The sequence below is a fragment of the Pelobates fuscus genome, chromosome 2 (assembly GCF_036172605.1).
Source record: "Pelobates fuscus isolate aPelFus1 chromosome 2, aPelFus1.pri, whole genome shotgun sequence".
Lineage (NCBI taxonomy): Eukaryota > Metazoa > Chordata > Amphibia > Anura > Pelobatidae > Pelobates > Pelobates fuscus.
This window is the reverse complement of record NC_086318.1, coordinates 112,259,255-112,281,279: the sequence shown is the minus strand read 5'-3', so window position 1 is coordinate 112,281,279 and position 22,025 is coordinate 112,259,255. Positions and strand designations below refer to the sequence as shown.

At 39.6% G+C, this 22,025-nt stretch overlaps 1 protein-coding gene across 1 annotated transcript in view; it reads left to right on the top strand.

The window, feature by feature from the left end:
* The window catches only part of VEPH1 (ventricular zone expressed PH domain containing 1), a 446,092-nt gene that overhangs the window by 310,662 nt on the left and 113,405 nt on the right, over positions 1–22,025 (top strand). The window contains exons 10-11 of the mRNA XM_063442580.1: positions 12,444–12,583; positions 14,202–14,336. Coding sequence (XP_063298650.1) covers positions 12,444–12,583; positions 14,202–14,336 — 275 coding nt within the window. The remainder of the gene's footprint in view (positions 1–12,443; positions 12,584–14,201; positions 14,337–22,025) is intronic.

Genomic DNA, 22,025 nt, shown 5'->3' with positions numbered 1-22,025 from the left:
CCTCTCTCAGTGGAAGCCGCTGAACGAACCACTTCCTCGGATTCCCAGTCTATTTCTGGAGAGCCGTATCTGGAACTAGGACGGCTTTGGGAGGAAGAGTGAGCGAACGCTCTAGAAGAGGAAGGAGAGGGACTATCTAACCTCCAACGAGATTTGCCCTTTTCCTCTGGAAGGTGTTTCTGGTGCTCAAACGAGGGAAACACACTATTCCTTTTTTGGGGTCCTGTCCCCTTAAATTTTCTCTTACTCAAACGAGTATGAGGGGAAGGAGAAGCGGAGAAGTTTTCCTCAGACGAGGAACTGGCGGAAGAGACAGCTATCTTCCTTTATGCTTTTTATTTAAAACTGGGACCAAATCCTCCTCAGATGATGAAGAGGAAAGTTCCCTGGCAAGGAAAGCTCTTTTATGGAGCTTTCTAACATTGATGGGGCTGCCTTTAAGAGAGACATCCACTAAATCTGTGGCAGACACAGAAATAGAGTCCTCCATCAATGATGCCATTTTAAAAATCTGAGGTAATCAGGAATCCCGCGCTCAGCACGGCTCTCCTGATTACCTGATTGGCTGAAAGGCTGTTGCTGTGCAGATGCACAGCGCGAGCCTTTTCAGCTCTGGCATTTGACTCCGGGAGGCTGCCGCATACCCACTAGCTTTGCTAGGTGGTTATGCCTCCCGGAGGACAAATATAGTGCTAGCAAATTAAATTCCCTATACTTTCGGCATGGGTTGTCAGGCAGGTCCCACTAATTGTAATTAAATAAGATACCTAATTCTGTAAAAATATTACATAAATATATATGTAGAATTAATATATGTATATATATATATATATATATATATATATATATACACACACACATATGTGTATTTATATGTATATATATATATATATATATATATATATATATATATATATATATATATATAGATAGATATATAGCCAAAAGTACAAGATAGCACTCCAGGGACTTCCAAGTTGAATGAATAAAACTTAGCTTTTATTAGCTCAAAATAAAAATCAACGTTTCAGTCTGTATCACAGACTTTCATCAGGATCTGTGATACAGACTGAAACGTTGATTTTTATTTTGAGCTAATAAAAGCTAAGTTTTATTCATTCAACTTGGAAGTCCCTGGAGTGCTATCTTGTACTTTTGGCTGTATCTGTTTGCTGATAAGCACCGGGCAAGTACATCAAGGAAGGTGGAGTGCATTACTATTTTTGTTTTATATATATATATATATATATATATCATTTTTTAAAAATATTTTTATTTATATATAGTTATATATGTAGTGATATACGTATATATTTATGCATATATATATATATATATATTATTTTGTTCTACATGTATTTTGATATAAATATATATATATATATATAAATATCACAATACAGTTAGAAAGAAATAACACACATCTATATATTTTTTAATTATTTATTTTTAATTATTTTTTTTATTTTTTTTACGTATTTACATATTTTTTTACATTATATATAAATATATATATAACAATACTTATATATATATATATTTAATCAGTATCAGACTACGTGTAATTTGATATTAATATATATATATATATATATATATATATATATATAATTATATATATATTAATAGTAAAATACACCTAGACAGACAGTGTGTGTGTGTGTGTGTGTGTATATCTAAGTATATATATATATATATATATATATATATGTTTTTTACACTTATTTTAATTTTATTTCCAGACAGCAGGGGGACTAACTGTCATTACAGGCAGTCCCCCTGCTGGCAATGCATCAGCCAGCTAACCCGACCATGTGATTGTGAGGTCCTCACAAGGACCTCACTCTCACATGGCCGGGGGGGCTGCAGGAGGAAGGAGGGCGTACTATTGGGCGTACTATTACGCCCTGCGGCGTTTAGAGCTGCTTAGAATAGGGCGTAATAGTACGCCCTCCGGTTTTAAGGGGTTAATACCTCAGGGTCCCGCTCCCGCCGGGCTCTGGTGTGAGGAAGGGGTTAAACTTACCTCTTTCTCCAGCGCCGGGCGTGGAGCTCTCCTCCTCCTCTCCTCCTCCGATCCTCCCTTTCGGCTGAATGCGCATGCACGGCAAGAGCTACAATGCTTTCCTATGGACGCTTGCGTGCTCTCACTGTGATTTTCACAGTGAGAATCACGCAAGTGCCTCTAGCGGCTGTCAATGAGACTTTCTCTGAAACTGTTATGTTTATAATAAAAAGGGTTAATCCTAGAGGGACCTGGGACCCAGACCACTTCATTAAGCTGAAGTTGTCTGGGTGCCTAGAGTGGTCCTTTAAGAAATCATCAATAATCTATTAAAACAAGGCAGTCAGTTCAGACAAGAAAGGCAATTTTAATTAATTTTAATTACTTTATTGCACTAGGAGTGCATATTCTCTTTTTTGTCTCCTACTAGAGATGTCCCGAATAGTTCGCTGGCGAATAGTTCCTGGAGAACATAGCTTGTTCGCATTCGCCACGGATGGCGAACATATGCGATGTTCGTCCGACCCCTATTCGTCATCATTGAGTAAACTTTGACCCTGTACCTCACAGTCAGCAGACATATTCCAGCCAATCAGCAGCAGAGCCTCCCACTTCCTTGACAGCATCCATTTTAGATTCATTCGGAAGCTGCATTCTTTTTTTTTTAGACAGAAGTGTGTTATATTTGAGCATGCTAGGCTGAACGTGCGTATATCATGGCTAGTTGCACTGAGGATATGAGTATATAGCAGTACATTGTTGTGAATGATGGCTGTCATGTTTAGGGTGTAGCTTGCACGTTATCAACTGTGTATTTATATCAGCAGCTCCACCACTAGTTATAAATCAAGTGTAAGTCGCCCCATGAGATGAGACTAGTGAATAACATGATACATGAACGGTTAAGGTAAAGGCATGTAAGGAACTACGACAATAAACTCTTTAGGAGGTGAAATAATGACATGTTTAAACGCTTGCTACTTTACGATTAGTTAATGTGCAGAGAACAGTTCATGTGATCAAAGGCATGGTGTGGAGGATCGGCAATAGTGGGACATGCTTGGCAGGCTGCTGTTTACTGCTTGTGCTCATCCGATCCCTTCTGGGCGCCGGGTGCAGACCCTGGGAATCCCTGATACCTGGAACAACAAAGGCAAGTCTCTGGCTAAGTGCCGGGTTCGCGGCTTGAGGTGGTGGAAGCTTGTTTTGTCGGGTGGTCGGATCTGTCCCGGTGGTGCTTCACGTCCGGTGCGGGATTGTGGTAGCTTAAGGTGGAGGCGAGTGCTTGACGTGGGGCAGGCTCTGCCTTTCTGTTTGTGCCTCCGGTCCCATCTTCGACGCCTTTTGCGTTGGTGGATTTTAATGGGGACTGCTTCGCTTAGCTGTGGTGGAGCTTGTTGGGGCTGTGGTGGAGCTTGTTGGGGCTTCCTGCTTGTTATTTGCTTCAAAAATTGATTAAAGAGTCTGTCCAGCTTAGACTCAATATCCTGCCATGCTTTGCTGGTACCAGGAGGACACGTGGCTGCCGCCATATTGGGAGAGTCGCAGATGAGTATGTCAGCCTGGGCGGCTGTGCTCTGTGCGTCCATTAGCTCCAGACAGCCTCTCAAGGGTGGACCGGGATAACCCCCACCGGTCCGAGGTGGGGGTAACGGAGCTCCTGCCGGGAAGTAGCTGCTCCTGGGCATCCCAGGATGGGTAGATAGGCTGCCTCTCCCGCCCGGTGAGCACCAGGCCACACTTGCCACGCGGAGGTAAGTAAGACTCTGTCGAGTTGCTGACCGCTATTAAGCATGTCGGGTCGGTCAGGTAGGAGCAACATTGCTGGGTCATCCCCTTCTGGGGTGAAATTCACTTGTTGATAGCTGCTTAAAGTGAGATATTGAGGGAGCTCACACGAAGTGCGTCTTTCCTCCATGACAGCTAGGACCCGCCACCCGAAAGCTGCATACTTAGTGAGAGGAGGGACAGTGTAGCTGCTGCTGATTTAATAGGGAAATTGATAGCTAGGCTAGTGTATTCAGTGTCCACTACAGTCCTGAAGGACTCATCTGATCTCTGATGTAAGGACAGCACCCCAAAAAGCCCTTTTTAGGGCTAGAACATCAGTCTGCTTTTTTTTTTTTTCTGTGTAATCTAATTGCAGTTGCCTGCCTGCCAGCGTGTGTGTCAGGCTCACAGCGTATACTGTGCCCACTTGCCCAGTGCCACCACTCATATCTGGTGTCACAATAGCTTGCATTTAAAAAAAACAAAAAAACTTTTTTGACTGTAATATAATAGCAGTCAGTTTCTTTCACACGTGTGCGTTTCAGGGCCTGCCAGGGCACAGTGTCACACCAGTGTAACTCATATCTGGTGTAACAGTAGTGTACATTAAAAAAAAAACTAGAAATTTGACTGTGAAATAATAGCAGTCAGTTTCCTTTACACGTGTGCGTTTCAGGGCCTGCCAGGGCACAGTGTCACACCAGTGCAACTCATATCTGGTGTAACAGTAGTGTACATTTAAAAAAAATGTTTTGACTGTAATTGATTGAATAGCAGTTAGTTGTCTGCAAGCGTGTGTGTCAGGCCTACAGCGTCTACTCTGCCAACTTCTGCCAGTGCACAGTGCCACTCATATCTGTTGTCACAGTAGCTTACACGCATAGTACCACTAATAAAAAAAAAAATGACAGGCAGAGGCAGGCCACCCCGCAGGGGCCTTTCGTGGTCATGGTGCTGTGATTCCCTTTGGCCCTAGAATAATGCCCAGTGTTCAGAGGCCACGTACCCTGAACTCAAAAAGTTCTGAGGACATAGTTGACTGGCTAACAAAGGACACCCAATCTTCTACAGCTTCCGCTCCGAACCTTGACGCACCATCCTCCTCCAGCTTAGCTTCGGGCATCTCTCAAGTTACCACTTGCCTGCCTGCCGCCACCACCAACACTAGCACCACAGCCGCTTTACTTGGTATGTCAGAGGAGTTATTTACACATCAGTTGGAAGAAATGAGTGATGCGCAACCATTATTGCCAGAGGATGTAGATAACAGCGATATGTCTCAGTCAGGCAGCATTACACACATGGACGTACGGTGTGATGATGATGATGATGTTGTACCCGCTGCTGCTTTCTTTGCTGAGTTGTCAGATACAAGTGAAGCGGTTGATGATGACGATGCGTCCGTGGATGTCACGTGGGTGCCCGCTAGACGAGAAGAAGAACAGGGGGAAATTTCAGATGGGGAGACAGAGAGGAGGAGGAGACGAGTTGGAAGCAGGGTGAGGTCGTCGCAAGGAGCTAGTGGCACAGTCATACAGCATGCATCGGCACCCGGGGTCAGCCAGACAGCACGCCAATCAACGCATGCTGTTGCCACCACCAGAATGCCGTCATTGCAGAGCTCAGCAGTGTGGCATTTTTTTGGTGTATCTGCCTCTGACAACAGTTTGCGGTGTTAGCGGTGCGTTAAACAGGGAGTATGGTCTGTCACTGTGAAGCGGGCATAACCCTTACACTACCTGATCGATACAACATCATACCTGATGTTTTATAGCACGTTATTCCAAACAATTTAGGAATGTTAGGTGATTTATGCCCTTTATGGATTAAAACCAGACTCTGCATCAACTATGTAATTTCCCATGGGAGTTTTGCCATGGATCCCCCTCCGGCATGCCACAGTCCAGGTGTTAGTCCCCTCGAAACAACTTTTCCATCACTATTGTGGCCAGAAAGAGTCCCTGTGGGTTTTAAAATTCGCCTGCCCATTGAAGTCTATGGCGGTTCGCCCGTTTGCGAACATTTGCGGAAATTCGCGTTCGCCGCTCGCTAACGGAAAATTTTATGTGCTCGACATCTCTATCTCCTACCCTACAGATATCCTGTGTATATTCCAGCAGGTTATAAGTATATTCACATAGGTGGGCTTGTTTACACATGTGTGTTATTTGGGATAACACTATTGGTATTGCTGATACAGTTTAAAAATACTTTGAAACATTTGTGGTGTCTCCACATATTTTTGCGCACCAGCACTTTTCTGTCTTGTAATTATTTGGGTACCTTATTACCAGGGTTCATTGCAGGTGCTGCATACTAAATCCTATCCATATTATTTTCTTTTGCGCCTGTTTATCTGTGTTGTATATTTGAACAATGGAAACTATAAGCCACTTATTTGCAAACGGCGTTAATTAGTAATAGTCAGTAACTCTCTAACCCTGTCACTACTGATGAAATGAGCAGTCAGTAAACAGATGTTACTTGCGAACATTAGCACTTTTGAGAGTAGCGGCTGGCCAGTAAAAAGCAGTGACAACATTAAAAATGAGCCCAATGTCTCTTTTCACCTCTTCTGTTTATGCTTTTTCTGTGCTGACCGCAAGACGCAAAGGGCAGAGCTTATAACAATGATAAACAGGTAGCTAAGATTAGGGTACCCATTTGCAGAATAATGACCTGTTTTCTGCATTTTATTTTTCACACCCCGCAAATACATTGTTGTTAAATATAGAGATAAATAAATATAATATTAAAAATACTGAGAAATGATCTTTCCCTTTAAAATATATTCATCAGATTGATCTGTGGTTTACATGTGGTTTACAAACTCGGTGAATTCCCGTGTGTCCATTGACTTGGTGGCTTTGGCTTGGCTTGCAACCCATGTAAGCACTTATCTAAAAGTAACTGAGTAGGTGGTAGTGAGTCACTCAGATTTCAGCCAGCTGTAACTGACATGCTCTCTACACAGGGCTAGAGGAGTAAACGTAAATCTCTATCAAATGACTCATCAGTTTGCTCGGTCACATTTTATATTGAAAATGTGGAAGCCAACTGCGTTGTTTTTAATGCAGTTTTTCTGAATTTAAGATGTTCTAGCTGTATGTTTCGGCACCCAATCACATTTTCAGATTAGATGTAGAGTGCTTCTATTGTTGCAGAATTCTTGGAAACCATATAGTACGCTGCTATTTGAGCTGTGATCATGCCGAATTAGCTAAAACACCATGTGTTCTGAATAAATTCCTGGCTTTTGGTATGCTTACATTTTGCACAGAGATACGCATGAATACTCTGCAGGGGACCTCGATTTTTCTACATCTATTTCCACATGTGCAATGAATTACTAGGCTGACTCATGACTCAAGACCATCAATAAATCATAATAACAACCAGACCCGAACACAGACCATCCAAGGCTGGTTTGGGGTATTTTCTAGTTGTATATCACCTGACAATGTTGCCAGACGGTTTCAATTTAAAGGAGCCAAACAAAAAAAATGATTACGTAAAGCAAATTGGAATTGTACATTCGTTGTAGAACACAAGAAAAGGTAAACATGTAAAGGAAGTGGAAGAAAAAAATAAGGAAAAATAAAAAAAAATCATTGGGGAAATGTCATATGACTGTACAGGGCTTCTCATACCTTTGATACCCTTTAAATGGTAAAGGAGCGTACAAAGTACATAATGCAAGACTGAATTAAAATTAATTATATCCTGTAGGAAGTTTTTTCACCCATCCCCCTTTAAAAGGGAATTCCTTTCACCTTACAATGGTCCACAGGGAAACAAAATACATAATTTATGCTTAAATACTAGATCTATTTCAGTTTAAATAAACAATTATTACCTGAATGTAGAACACTTTTTTTTTTTGTTTGGCCTTGAATACATGTGTTGTATCCCTTTTCTAGAAGTTTAAGTAAAAATGGATTGCTTAATGGCAAAAAAAGACCACAAGTCAGATTCAATGTGGCCTGTTGTCAAAACAAAATTACTGGGAGGCATGCCATTTGACACTATGTGTAAATGAACATTTAGACATTTGTAAAATCCATCCCATGGAACCCTCTATGAATGCATGAGTTGAGGTCAATTTAGTGCAAATCTTTTGCTTCACCTCAGACAGTGACCCCCCAAAATATTTCCAAATTAGTCATTTTCTAACCATAAACTCCGTAATTTTGTAAACACCAAAAAATATTGATAGCTAGATGACTGGGTCAATATAATTATCAATCTGGATATCGCACTCTTGGATCCCAGAGAGATCAGAGAGAGAGACCGCGCGGGAGGAAGGAGAGGGAGTCAGAGTGGGAACTCTGACTCCCTCCTCCCTGAGCCACCACTGGACCCCATGGAAAGTCACCCTCCTGCACCTAAAAGGTAGGAAACAGGAGGGTGACTTAAACATTTTGTATATCTGTGTTTTTGTTTGTGTGTGTGTGTGTGTGTCTGTCTGTCTGTATGTGTGTATGTTACATAGTTACATAGCTGAAAAGAGACTTGCGTCCATCAAGTTTAGCCTTCCTCACATTTGTTTTTTGCTGTTGATCCAAAAGAAGGCAAAAAAAAAACCCAGTTGTGTCTGTCTATATGTATGTGTCTGTGTGGGTATGTGTGTGTACCTGTCTGTATGCATGTATGTGTCTGTCTGTCTGTATGTGTGTGTCTGTGAGTATGTATGTGTGTCTGTGTGTATGTGTCTGTCGTGGGGGGGTAGGGGGGCATGGATTGTGTATACGCCACTGCTCCCGACTTCAATTTCAATTGGGTGTGCACAAGGGGGGAGGGGGGGCACTGCATGATGTGGGGGGCATGGCCCCCTCTGCCCCCCCAGTGATGCCACTGTGAAGTGAAGTGGTTAATTGTGAGTACTCCAAAAAAAAGACATGTATTGTGTTGTAACTACTGTTCACAAGCTACATATTCTATGAGAGCCATATGCTCCCCAGATGTGATTTCTTAATAAATTTAAAAAAGGGAGTGTGTTTGACGACTAGTTCATGTCAAATCTGGTCTGTTTCCCCTTTTGACTTGGACACTTTGTGAGATGCTCTGTGGTAACTTCAAGGCAGGGAACCCTAATCCTAAACCAACATTAAAGAGGCAAAGCAAAGCCTCTTTTTTATCCATATTCCTCTTGTATCTTAAAGGAACACTATACCACTAGCAATACAACCAATACAGCACACTGTAATTATTAAAACCACGTGCTAATAGTTTGACAACTTATTTGAGGTCCATAAGGTGGCAGTCACTGCCTTTATGAGATCCGAAAGCTCTCTGCATTGAGGAAGGTTTGGCATTGCACATGATAAAACAACCTAGTTCTGCCTGGCAGGGTTTAGCTCAGTAGAGCTCACAGAAGCTCACTGGTGGCAGTGACTGGCTCCCGGCAGACCCTGGGTAAGAAGTCAAACTATAAGCAAACAGACTGGCTACTTACATTTGGATGGTGCCGCGGTGCTCCTGGCACGATAACAATACAGAGTGATGTAGTGGTTATGGTGCTTAGACTGTCCCTTTAATGATTATACTCCCCTCTTGCCTTTATTTATATTTATTGTCTTACTTGCATCAGATCTCAATATATGAGCGAGGAAATGTTTTTCTCCTCTGTCCATGATGTCTGCAGTTTGAACTTCTATAGGAATCTTTTGACTGATTAATTGTGGGTAAATTACCATTCCAACTGAAATGGAACTTTGATTAAGCTCTGCCCATTATCATAGATTGCCAAAGACCATGCAATAGAAGTCCTTACTTTATGTTATGTATAATTAAAACCTGTTAAAGCAGGATTCCTTTATTCATGGACTTACGGAGCCCCATTAAGAGTAGGCCAAGCAGATAGTAGATATATATTCCAGCATCCGCAGGGAATAGCTATAGCCAGCACTGAGACGCAAGGGGTGGAGTCTGAGAATTGCATGGGACATTTTGGTTATCTCTGAAACCAGACATGCTTTAATTATTCCATGTAGTAGAGCAGTGAGTTTTTATATCCTCCCCACAACAAACCATCTCCTTTTAGCATTCTTTTTCAGCGTCTCAGATGATGTGTGTTAATGTGACTCTTAAACCACCTGCAGTAACTTTACCGCATTATGCTAACTTTAACTCTGGTCACTTATCATAACACGTTTCCCGGATGGAAGTGTCAATGAACCACATTTGGGTTCATATGCTAGTACTTGGATAAAATGGACCTTTGTTCCTACTCATTAATCTGCTGGGACTTTCTTCATAAGACATATGGTTTCTAAAAAATGTTTAGAACTCCAGATGTATGCATTTGGGAATTTAAGTGGGCAAAAGGTTCAAGAATTATGTTATTCTCAAGAATGTGGATTGTGAAAAACCCCAATCCTTCTAGGAAATACCCAGTTAGCAACATTTTCGGGCAACAAAGTTCTAGAATGATTTATATTAGGGCAAAGGTTCAGGGTTTGTATTTTGCATTTGCTTGTGAACGACCACCATGTTGGCATCTTTGTGTCATTCAAAAAACAGGAACCCTAGTCACAGTCATTTTGTTTTCTGTAGAATTGACCAAATGCATCTGGCATTTTGGTAAATTGCATTTTTCCAGAATATAAGAAATACATAGAAATTGATATGAAATGTGTTTTGCGCATATTTATATTAGCTATATCAGTTTCAATCATGGAGTGCAGCCACCACAAATAATAAATTACTTTAACTAATCCCCTAACTGCAATAATAATACTTTCCAGAAATCATTGAATTACTTGAGATTCCATCCTGGTGTCAATGACAAATCACTCTCACTAGGTTAGAGGTAAACTATTCCAGTGTTATAAATGGATCAGGATATTGCATCAAATTAGAGGTCTGGAGGAGGGGGGGATGTAGGATGGTTCATAATTTAGAGCTAAATGCAGACATTCTGTTTTCTTTGTTTATAAAGTGTAGTTTTTAAAAATCTTATCATGATATATTTTTTTAATACAGGTATGGATTTTTTTTCAATCAGACTGCTAGAGACAATTATGTATTACTGTATAGTGCACCTTTCTGAACTTTGGCCTTTAATGCACTCATAAGACTGCATCATTTATAAATGCCCATAAACCTCTGCAGTGCCAGGGTTACACATTATCTGTGCATGTCTTTGCATGTTTTTTGCTGATTTAGCATGGTGCTGTACTATGGTTAAGGATTGTTAACACATTTGCAGTGTTGTTTGCGGACTGCAGTATATTTCCTGATGTTACCAGCTAGATTTTAGAAGAACGGGGAATAGTACATGTAAAATAAGCTTAAACAAGTCTGTTAAAGGGAAGGACTATTTTAGCTACACTAATAGAGGAGGCGCCCAAAAATCCTGTACCCACTAGCACTTAGCAACACCCCTGTGACACTAGCACTTAGCAACCTGCTCTTATGTACACTAGTTTTTTTGTTTGTTTTTTGCAGTAAAGAGGTAGCCAGGAAGGGGCAGATTGCCTTACAATGCAATGTATTATGATATTATGACCTATTTAAAAGATTTAAAAATTCACAAAATATAACAAATTAAAGTAAACATTGTGCCTAACTTGCATATACCGTTTACAGTTCAGGATGCGTACATGTAACCCTGACACTATAGTGTCCTTGTCACAGTTTAGAAGTTAACAATCAGAACACTCTTACTTATATTACATTTAGTCCGTTGCCTTTTTTAAAAAAAATCTGCATTTTTTTGTGAATCGGGTTTATTTTCTATTTTCATTAGTTGCGTCGGTATTTATGCATTTTAATTTGGTTTTGACACTAAAGAAAAGTAGAGTTAGATTAAAGAAGTGGATCCCAAGGTGTAGCTCTGAGTACACAGAGCAACCCTAATCCAGAAAATAGCTGGATAGGGTAAAAAAGGAGAGGAGAGGGGGGAAGAGTAGTAGGAGCTATGCAACCTGGTAACAAGGAATGGAAATTCCAACTAATGCTTATAATAGGGTATATATAATTCCCCCAACCTCTTTAAGACCCAAAAAGGAGAGAGCTGGGTTCTCCTGCCCTTAAAACGAAAAATAAACCCCCCAAAAGTCACACACACACATGCTCAATATGAATGCTCAGTATTAGGAGTATGTAGAGCTAAGGTAACACTAAATACCCAGGGTAAAAAAGAAACTAACCCTAATGGTACTCCTGTACCACACGAGTCTAGGCTAATCTCCCTAGAGCAATAAATACCCTTAGCCTGGCTAAATAAAGGTTGCTAAACCTAGAGACCCATAAGTAAATAAAAAAATACTACGCAAGTGCTACCCAGTGAAAAAAAAAAAAAAAAAACGTGGAGAGAAACGCTCAACGCGCGTTTCGGCGTGTCTACACGCCGTCGTCAGGACCTTCTAAAGTAGGAGCTACTAACTTTTGTAGCTCCTGATGATGGCGTGTAGACACCCCAAAATGCGCGTTTCTCTCCACTTTTTATTTCTTTTTTTCTCTTTTGTTTAATTTTTAAAGACTTGAAGTATACATCTCTGAGTTAATAACTATTCTTGGTTCCTTCTAAGAGGCATTGATACAATGGTCAACTAAGCAGTAAAACTAAATGTGATTATTTTCTTTGTATCAATGTATGTTATGTGATCACAGTTCCAATCAGCAACATATGGCTAATACTAATACTCTCTATCTTTATTCCCAGATACTGTTAGAAGTTGTGTAGCAAAGTTGTTCTTCAGTTGTCCAATGAAGGGTCATTATTGCCTTTACAGTAAATCAAGTTTCACCCTCGTCAGCCCACAGCCACAGCTATGGATCCATATAATGTTCCTGTTTCAGCAGGTGTGTGCTCTTAATCACTGAATGGGGATTACGATGTGATCTAAAGCAGCTGTTTACTTATTCACGCATGAATATGATAATCTGATATCTCCACTCTGAACAGACATGAGCTGGGACAAAGACTTTAAATAGTGGAGGCCAAGTAACAACAGCTTATCCCTGCTAAACCTGGTAACTAAGGAGAAACCGAGACGTATACATGGAACATGGGTCTTACTTCTTCTAATGATTATAATTCTGGCTGATTTGTTCAGTCTAATTATATAAAAACATTTAGAATTTTCGGAAACAGTATAGTTTGAATAAACCACCATGATTATAAACTTAAGTCAGCAAGAGGAAAATGTTAAGATTATTGTTCATATTCTGTTGAGTCATTTAACCCCTTAAGGACCAAGGCTTTTCTGAGATGCGACATGTTTGTGATCAAGGCTATCTCCCATGCGTTCATTCTACCATAAGTTCCCCCTCTTTGTTTAGTGTATCTATACATATTATACATCATTTTCAAGGAGAAATAGGGTTTTTAACACAATATTAAATAGGAATCAAATATTAAAATTTGAAAAAACTTTTTTTTCTCACATTTCATAATTTCCACACAACAGGTGCAAATAAAGAAAACTAACTCAAACTCGATTCACTAATTAGTCCTGAGTGTTAAAATGCTGAATATGTATAGGATTTCATTTTTTTTTTAGAAGTTCTAAAACAAATACTGCAAGTAATAAATCACAGTTTGAAAGCTAAAAGCAAAATCCAAAACCGCTACACAAAAGTATATATTTGCAGAAAGTGCAGCCCCCCCCCCCCCCTCCAGGCTAAGTAACTAAGAGCATCTTAACACACTTCATTTAACCATTTTATCACAAACCTCAGTCAAATTAGTTATCTGTAGCCCCAGCTGACAGAGGGGACCCTCAGGTATCAAAAGATAGCTGGGGGTCCTTGGTACCAGCATATATGTCCCTGCTGGTACCATTACTGCATGATGGTTTATGCTGTCACTGGGCATTAAAGCCCTGCACTGCATGACGGCATAGATAGACCAACATGTGGTCCTCAAGTGGTTAATATTTTCCATTTGGTGTATTTGGTTTTCGTACACCCAACTAATTATATCTTATTATTTTAAATCAGAACAAAGACCAAAACAAAGACACTTTTAGGAATTCTAAAAAAGTTCCTTCTCAATTCCCTTTCTGTTTCTTGCCACATGTATTGATTATTGGTGAATTGATACATTGCCCATTATTCTAGAAATATCCTGTTATGTTACAATTTCCTTCAATAAAAGCTTTGATTGAAAGAAAAATAAATCAAGTAAGCTCATTTTTGAAGTTGGCAGGCACTAGGCCTTAATTAATTTTTTTTTAGGTAATCCTTTCAAGTGATTTAATATTTTTGGATACACTTTTGAAAATAATTTATATACAAATAATTCCGTATACTTTAAATGGTGACTTTTGTAAATAAATCATTTGAAAAGTCATTCTAACAAATTGTGATCATTTGAAAAGCATATCGAAAAATATTAAATCGATGCCTATATGTGGTGTGAAGCATTGTATATATGTGTTATTTTATTACATCTTTATTCTTTGTCTTCCTCTTGTAGAGTTTATTTTCTGAGCCATTGCCTGGACAGAGCACATCAATGCAGGTTTTTAGGACGCTTTGGGAGAAGACACGGCTGAAAGGAACTCACAGCTTCGAAGCTTCAATTGTCCAGTCAATGTTCCCTCTCAAAAAGGTGATGCTATATCTAAATTGTAAATTAATGAAAGAAGTGTCAGGATGTACAATATATTAAAATGACTATGTTTTCAAATAGTTAGAACACATAATCATTTTAAATAGTGGTTGACGTGGTTACGCTAATGGTTGTTATTGTTACGCTGATTAGTGGATCTCAGTTTCTGTCAGAAACCTTGTGCAGCAGCAAAACATAAGTTCACTAGCTATGTTAAGGATTAGAGTTAATGTGTCAGGACAGATTCATTATGACTGACAGTATCTCCTTAAAGGAGATCTGCCACGTATCTGGATATTACACCATTCAATAATCCTTTGGAAATCACCTATAAAATATCTTATTATGTCTATAACTTGTTTTAAATTTGTTAAATGCAACTTCACTTGTGTGTCTCTTAGCCTCCCATTACATTTCTTGCCCCCTTTTGTGTTTCTTTTCCCCAATATTTGAATGTCTTACCCCACTTAGTGTATCTTATCTCCATTTGTCCCTTTTGTGTGTCTAACACCTTCATTGTGTGTCTCTTACAACCCCCTCTTTGTTTATCTCTTACTTCCCTCCAGTCCCATTGTGTGTCTATTACTTCCTCCAGTCTCTGTGTGTCTCTTTCTACCACAGCCCCTTTGGATGTCTCTTTCTAACCCAGCCCCTTTGTGTGTATTTTTCTACCCCAGCCCCTCTGTGTCTCTATCTACCCAAGCCCATTTGTGTGTCTTTTCCTACTGCAGCTGCTTTGTGTGTCTCTTTCTCCCCCAGCTCCTTTGTGTGTCTATTTCTCCATTTCCCCAGTCTCTCTGTGTGTCTACCCCCTCCCCCACAACCCCTTTGTGTGTCTCTTTCTCCCCTTCCCCAGCCCCTTTGTGTTCCATATGGTACTGCCAGCTCTGTGTTTCAGCCAATGAACATTGTTCAGAATGCTGACATCCATGACATGAGCAGGCAGTATGCGTTCCTGCAGTCTAAGAATTATATGGCTGAATGGAGAACCTACCATGTAGTATCATACACTACTAATATAATAGAATGAAATCTTATTTAGAGCAAAACATACAAAATGAGTGGCTAGATCTGCTAAATCTGTGGGATAATAATTTAGATTAGGTATGTGCAGCTAATTTAGTGTTGATTTATTACTGAACTATGATTCATATAATTCTTAACCAGTCAACAGCTGGCAGAGATTTGTAGGAATTATAATCCACTGAAAATTGGAAGGTATGTTGGATGCATCTGGCCTAGACAGAACATTTTTAGATTTACTCAAGGTTTGGCACTGAAATGATTGATAAAAGATCAGAATGATGATAATGACTATGGCAAATTTCAGGAATTCTGGGTATAAAAAGATAGTAACAAATGTTATAAATTACAGAATTTGTATGACCGCAAAATAAATCAAAAGACATTTTCCAAATGTATATTTGCTTAATTATGATTAATGTACAATGACTGCATTTATTGCTTATCTGTGTTTTTGTCTCAGTTAATTAATTTTAGAGTACTTATCCTTGATCGAACCATGACATAATTGTATTTTAAAAATGCTTTCTTAAAAAAACAAAGAAATCCATTGACTGTAGACTGAAAATAGAAATGAACCAAACACCAACATTATCTATAGTGAAAAATTACACTTTTTATTTTCTTTTTGGCAGAATAGTTTAATGCCACTTTGTCTGCACCCTTCTCTACTACTCCAAAACTTTTTTTTTTTAAAGCAAAAGCTATTTATAAAATGCATCTGAAAAGAAATGAACCAGTGTCCCTTAATAATAAATAAAATGTAAGCCACTGTGGTCACTAAATTGTTAACAAATTACTTCAACTGTAAAAAAAAAAAAAAAAATTAGATCAAAAGAGCTCAGTGCACAAGCCTACAACATGTAAATAGATGTTCACCCTGATCATTAGCAGGCAAGCTTGGTTTGTGAACTCATGTTCCCAGTGCTGACATCATAGATTAGAAGTATGATATTATATAATGCCTTTGATCAAAAGCGTATAGGTAAAAGTTTTTCATATAATAATAATAATAATCAAAAGAATGCTTTAGAGTAAGTGATTTCATAAATGAAATGAATTAATTTATAAAGGCTAATGTCCTTTTTTAATTAAAAGCAAAAACCTTAACCTGATGATGTATTTTACTCTAGATGAAACATGTAGAAAGGTATGCATCTCAGTGGCTATTACTAAGAAATCATTATCAAAAAATTAGGAATGATATTCTGTGTCTAAGCGATAGGGGTCACTAGTCCAACTATAACGGATCATAAGACCAAATGTTTCTCAATAATTATTGGATGGGTTTATGAATGATAATATAGCAAAGATATAGTTGATCATATTTTGGTAAATTAAGGAATCTGCTGTTTCTTCACCAAAAAGATTCCCGAATATTCACAAAATATACATATATTTCCTTTACTTTGTGCTTATTGAATTATCACATTTAAAATCATGGTCTTTTTAAATTGAGAGACTCTTTAAACCCCTATGTAAGATCATGTCTACAGTCTGACCAGCAAAAACCCCAGAAATGAATCTTAATAACCTTCATTCTGTTCACTGCAATAGAAGTCATAGGTGATAACATGTATAAACTTGCTAGGTTTTTGAGACAGATTGAGTATAAGCAACTTCGTGGTTAAATGGACACTATAGTCACCAGAACAACTACAGCTTATTGCATTTGTTCTGGTGAGTAGAATCATGCCATGCAGGCTTTTTTCAGTAAACACTGTATTTTACGGAGAAAACACAGTTTTACATTACAGCCCAGGAACACCTCCACTGGTCACTCCTCAGTTGGCTACTAGAGGTGCTTCCACACTATACAGCACTGACATTCAGTGTCTCCACCCTCTGCATGGAGATACTGGACTTTCTTTATAGAGATGCATTGATTCAATGCATCTCTATGAGGAGATGCTGATTGGCCAGGGCTGTGTTTGACTTGTGCTGGCTCTGCCCCTGATCTGCCTCCTTGGCAATCTTAGCCAATCCAATGGTTTCCTTTGGGAAGCATTGTGATTGGCTTTGATCAATACTTCTGCTGATGTCAGCCAAGCAAATCAGCAGCAGCAGATTGGAATAAATGTAGGATGTTACTATATTTAGGGGGGCAGGGTGCTAGATGGTGTTTTTAACATTATTGGGTCAGATATACTTGTTTGTGTTCCTGACCCTATAGTGTTCCTTTAAGTAAATGAAATTGGTCCCTGTAACAGATCGACGGGCACCCCGACTGGGTATTTCCGTTGAAGGATGCTCCTAGCGCTTCCTGAGGACTCCAAGCACTGCAGCAGACACCACAACCACCGAACCGGAGAAGCATACGAATGCTCTCAAGCATATGTAAACAGCTGAACAGGAAAAGCATACAATCAGCTTACACTCCTGGCAATCAGCATACAATCCAATTCCCCCAATGACGAGACGACACTTCGTTTTGAGGATCAAGCAGAACTCAGGTTTAATGGCACACACTCTGCTTTTGTGCAATTCTACCCTGCAAGGGAGACGCCCACAGACAATTATACATTACCCAATCACACAATGGTTACATCCCACATATCTCCTCCCCTTAGCCTGAGAAGTAACCCAATTATCCGTACAGTTTAAAACATACTTTTTACCCAACTTTCATAACTCTAAAACCATACATCTAGTATTAATAAAATTAATTCCAAATACAAACATACCCAAAAATCATTCGAATCCGTTCAGCCGTTGGGGAGATAGGTATAAGTCACTTTTGACCGACCGCAAGCACATTTTCGTGCCCAAAACAGTTCCATGGATTTGGGCTGTGCGGTCGGTCTATTTTACACCGAGAAAATGACGAAGTCCCATTCGAACAAGCGTTAGAATCTTCGAACAGGACTTAGTCTCCAGCCGCGGTGTCGAAGTAACGTAGAAGGTACGGGCCAGTGGTGTTCGTGCAATTGGGTAGCCGAAAACAGTTCCATAGATTTGGCTGCACACACTGCTGACCGCATTCGAATAAGTTAAAATGGCCGCCGCCACGTGTTCGTTTGTCGAATGGCGGCCATTTCGACGACTTCGGCACCTCGACTGCATCCGAAGTGCCAGTTTAAAAGTTGCAACACTGCTCCAAAGTAATTAAAGGGCCAGGAACAGCATTATAAAAATTCATTATGCCCAAATACAGTTCTTCAAGGGCAATACATCCCAGGGCCATAGTTGCAGGGCAGGAGGCTAGCAATCAGTCCTCTCCAATGCCCAGTGGCAAATGGCAGTTTGTCACAGTCCCCATGAGTCTATGTTACATTTGTCTTCATTTCTGCTTCATTGACTGAATCCCATTGAATCCAGTCTGAATTTTAATTGAGAGCAGATTGGAGAGATTTTAACTCCTTAGTAGATGTTGAATTTACAGATGGCCAGAGTATGTCTAACTTCCTTTAAGCTTTAGCTCTACAGAAAGTCAATCTACTCCAAAACTAAAATAGGCGATATGCAATAAGGGTTCTTTATAAAGAGCAAATAAGGGAAAAGTTGTAAAGTAAAGTAATCACCATGGTAACAACTGGAATGTTGTTGATGTTGATGGATTCACTTTTAGAATTTCTACAAACATGGCTCAGTACACACAGATTTTACTGCATTTGAAGTGCCGCTAAAGTCACCCAGAATACTTATTTGTAATGCAGTGGTCCTGTCATTTTAACCCTGCAATGTAAAAGCCTTCTGTTTTGTAGAAACTGCAATGTTTATATTGCAGGGTTGAATACATCTCTAGTGACTATCTTCCTGACAACCACTAGAGGAGCTACCTCCTCCAGAATCGAGTGAAAAGACGATAGAGCAATCAAATGCTGCTCAGAGCAACATATGATTGCTTTAATGCATCCTCCAATCTGCTCTTTGAGAAGACATCAGCAGGCATGCTCTATTTTTGTGGAAGACATCAGCAGGCATGCTCTATTTTTGAAGACATCAGCAGGCATGCTCTATTTTTGAAGGCAAAGTGGATACCCGAGCGGGCACTGGAAAAAAGGTAAGTAATCTTTATTGAGCTTTAATTTTAGCAACAAAGGGAGGTGGACAGTGCTGACAGCGATAGTAGGGAAGCTATATTCCTGAAAAACTATTGTTAATTTTGGGAACTAAATGTTCCCTTTAAATATTTATTTGATTTGTAAATTGACTCATTGATTCGGGTATTGATAAATGTTGCTAGGTAGCTATAGATGTATGCAGCTTGAGCCACATTGGCTTACAAAGAATAAACTGTAATCAATCCTGTTCTGTACATTAACATTTCCGAAGAAATATAATAATTGTCAGATTAAACAGTACCAGTAAATTATTGTGTACGTTAGTAATTATAGTCTAAGAATACAGTTCCAGTATTTACAGTGGAAAAGAGACTTGAAAAAGACAGAGAAAATGTTTGTTATTTAAAAATTGTACATTTCCTCCGTAATTAATAACAGAGAGAGAATCAGTATACCTCTTACTGTTTTAATGAGTCACTTGCAACACATAATTCTCCTGAATAGAAATCGGAAGGGGAGTGTAGACAAACTGTAAAACCCCATTGGTTAGATTTTTTGTTTGTTTTTTCCGATCCACTGTAGATTAAATGTATTTCTGTTGTTTATGCTTTCAATTTGTGTTAAATCAAGGCAGTGTAAGAAGTGCTTTAACTTTGTTACAGTTTAAAGCCCCAGGTTGCAAAATCCCAAGTATGCTAGAGGTTAAGAAGATTGAGGCACAATGCCAACCAAAATAACAAACAAAGATTACTCAAGACTCTGTGACAATTAGCCCGACTTGTAATACGCTTTCATAAATGTACATAAAAAATGTGACATTGTTTATTTTATGATGGATGCTGTACCCTTTGGGGGGGTAGGCAGCCTTTGGCACTCCAGACATTGTGGACTACATCTCCCATAATGCTCTTACATAGTTGCCAACATTTGAAAAAAAAATTCCAGGGACACTTTGCAGCACAGCTATCAATTATTACCTTGAAAATGTACCACACCCACTGCCGCAAATCTCCGCCCACTATGTCCAACCCACATTATTCATCTCTGCCTACTTATAGTGCAGATTACAGGGTCTACTCAATAAAGAGAGAATTACGGGGAATTGAGATTGTAATTTTAAACCTAAAGCCAAAATAGCAGAGTTGGAAAAATTCTCCCATTTAGCTGCACTATTTCGACCTAAAGTTTGAAATTCCCAACACAATTACCTGCAATTCTCTATTTATTGAGTAGACCTTTGTAACACCAAGTTCCCACCAACAGTTCCATGCATCCTTGGTGTGCGATAGATACATTCGCAGCACAGCATCTATATCAGGCAGGTACACTTTATCACTTTTAGGTGAGTTGCGTGGTGACACTGTCTGTACAAATATAAAAAAAAAGACCTTGTGTAGATGTGCTTTAGTCAGAGAGTTGTGTCTATACCATAGAACATACATTAGTTCACAAAAATAATTATATTGGGGAGTGAATATATATATAAAAAAAAAAGCTGAAAATGGAAATGAAAGATATAGAAGGAGAATTTACAGAATGGAATTAATGAGAGAATTGGGAGCAAAAGCAAAACATATGCACATATTCCATTAGCCCCTGTTCATGCCCCCAATTCAACATTTTCAATGTCTCAGATTGAGGCTTCAGTCACCACTCCACTGCTTCTGATTCTTCTAGTTACTGGAGTCTGTGGGTATTATACGTATATTATACAAAGAGTAGCACTATACAGGGAGCACTGACTGTCCCGGGATATTATACACAGGCCTGTACTATACAGAGAGCAGCACTATACAGGGAGCACTGACTGTCACGGGATATTATACAGACACAGGCCTGTACTATAGAGAGAGCAGCACTATACAGGGAGCACTGACTGTCCCGGGATATTATACACAGGCCTGTACTATAGAGAGAGCAGCACTATACAGGGAGCACTGACTGTCACGGGATATTATACAGACACAGGCCTGTACTATAGAGAGAGCAGCACTATACAGGGAGCACTGACTGTCCCGGGATATTATACACAGGCCTGTACTATAGAGAGAGCAGCACTATACAGGGAGCACTGACTGTCACGGAATATTATACAGACACAGGCCTTTATTATACAGAGAACAGCTCTATACAGAGAGCACTGACTGTCCCAGGATACTCTACACACTGACCTGTACTATACAGAGAGCAGCACTATACAGGGAGCACAGACTGTCCCGGGATATTATACACACAGTCCTGTTTTATACAGAGAGCAGCACTATACAGGGAGCACTGACTGTTCCGGGATATTATACACACAGACCTGTATTATACAGAGAGCAGAAATATACAGGGAGCACTGACTGTACAGGATATTATTACACACAGACTGCAGAATACACACACTGCCAAACACACACAGAGAGACTGCTGAATACACACAGGCTACTTTATACACACACAGACTGCTGAAAACTTACAGACTGATGAATACACACAGACAGAGACTGTTGAATACACACATACTGCAAAGAGGGGTGTAGTGTATGTGTTGTGTGTGTAGGGGTGTTGTGTGTGTAGGGGTGTTGTGTGTGAGGAGTGCAGTGTGTAAAGAGTGATGTGTGTGGCAGGTGCTGTGTGTGTGTGTGTGAGGGGTGCAGTTTGTGATGGATGCTGTGTG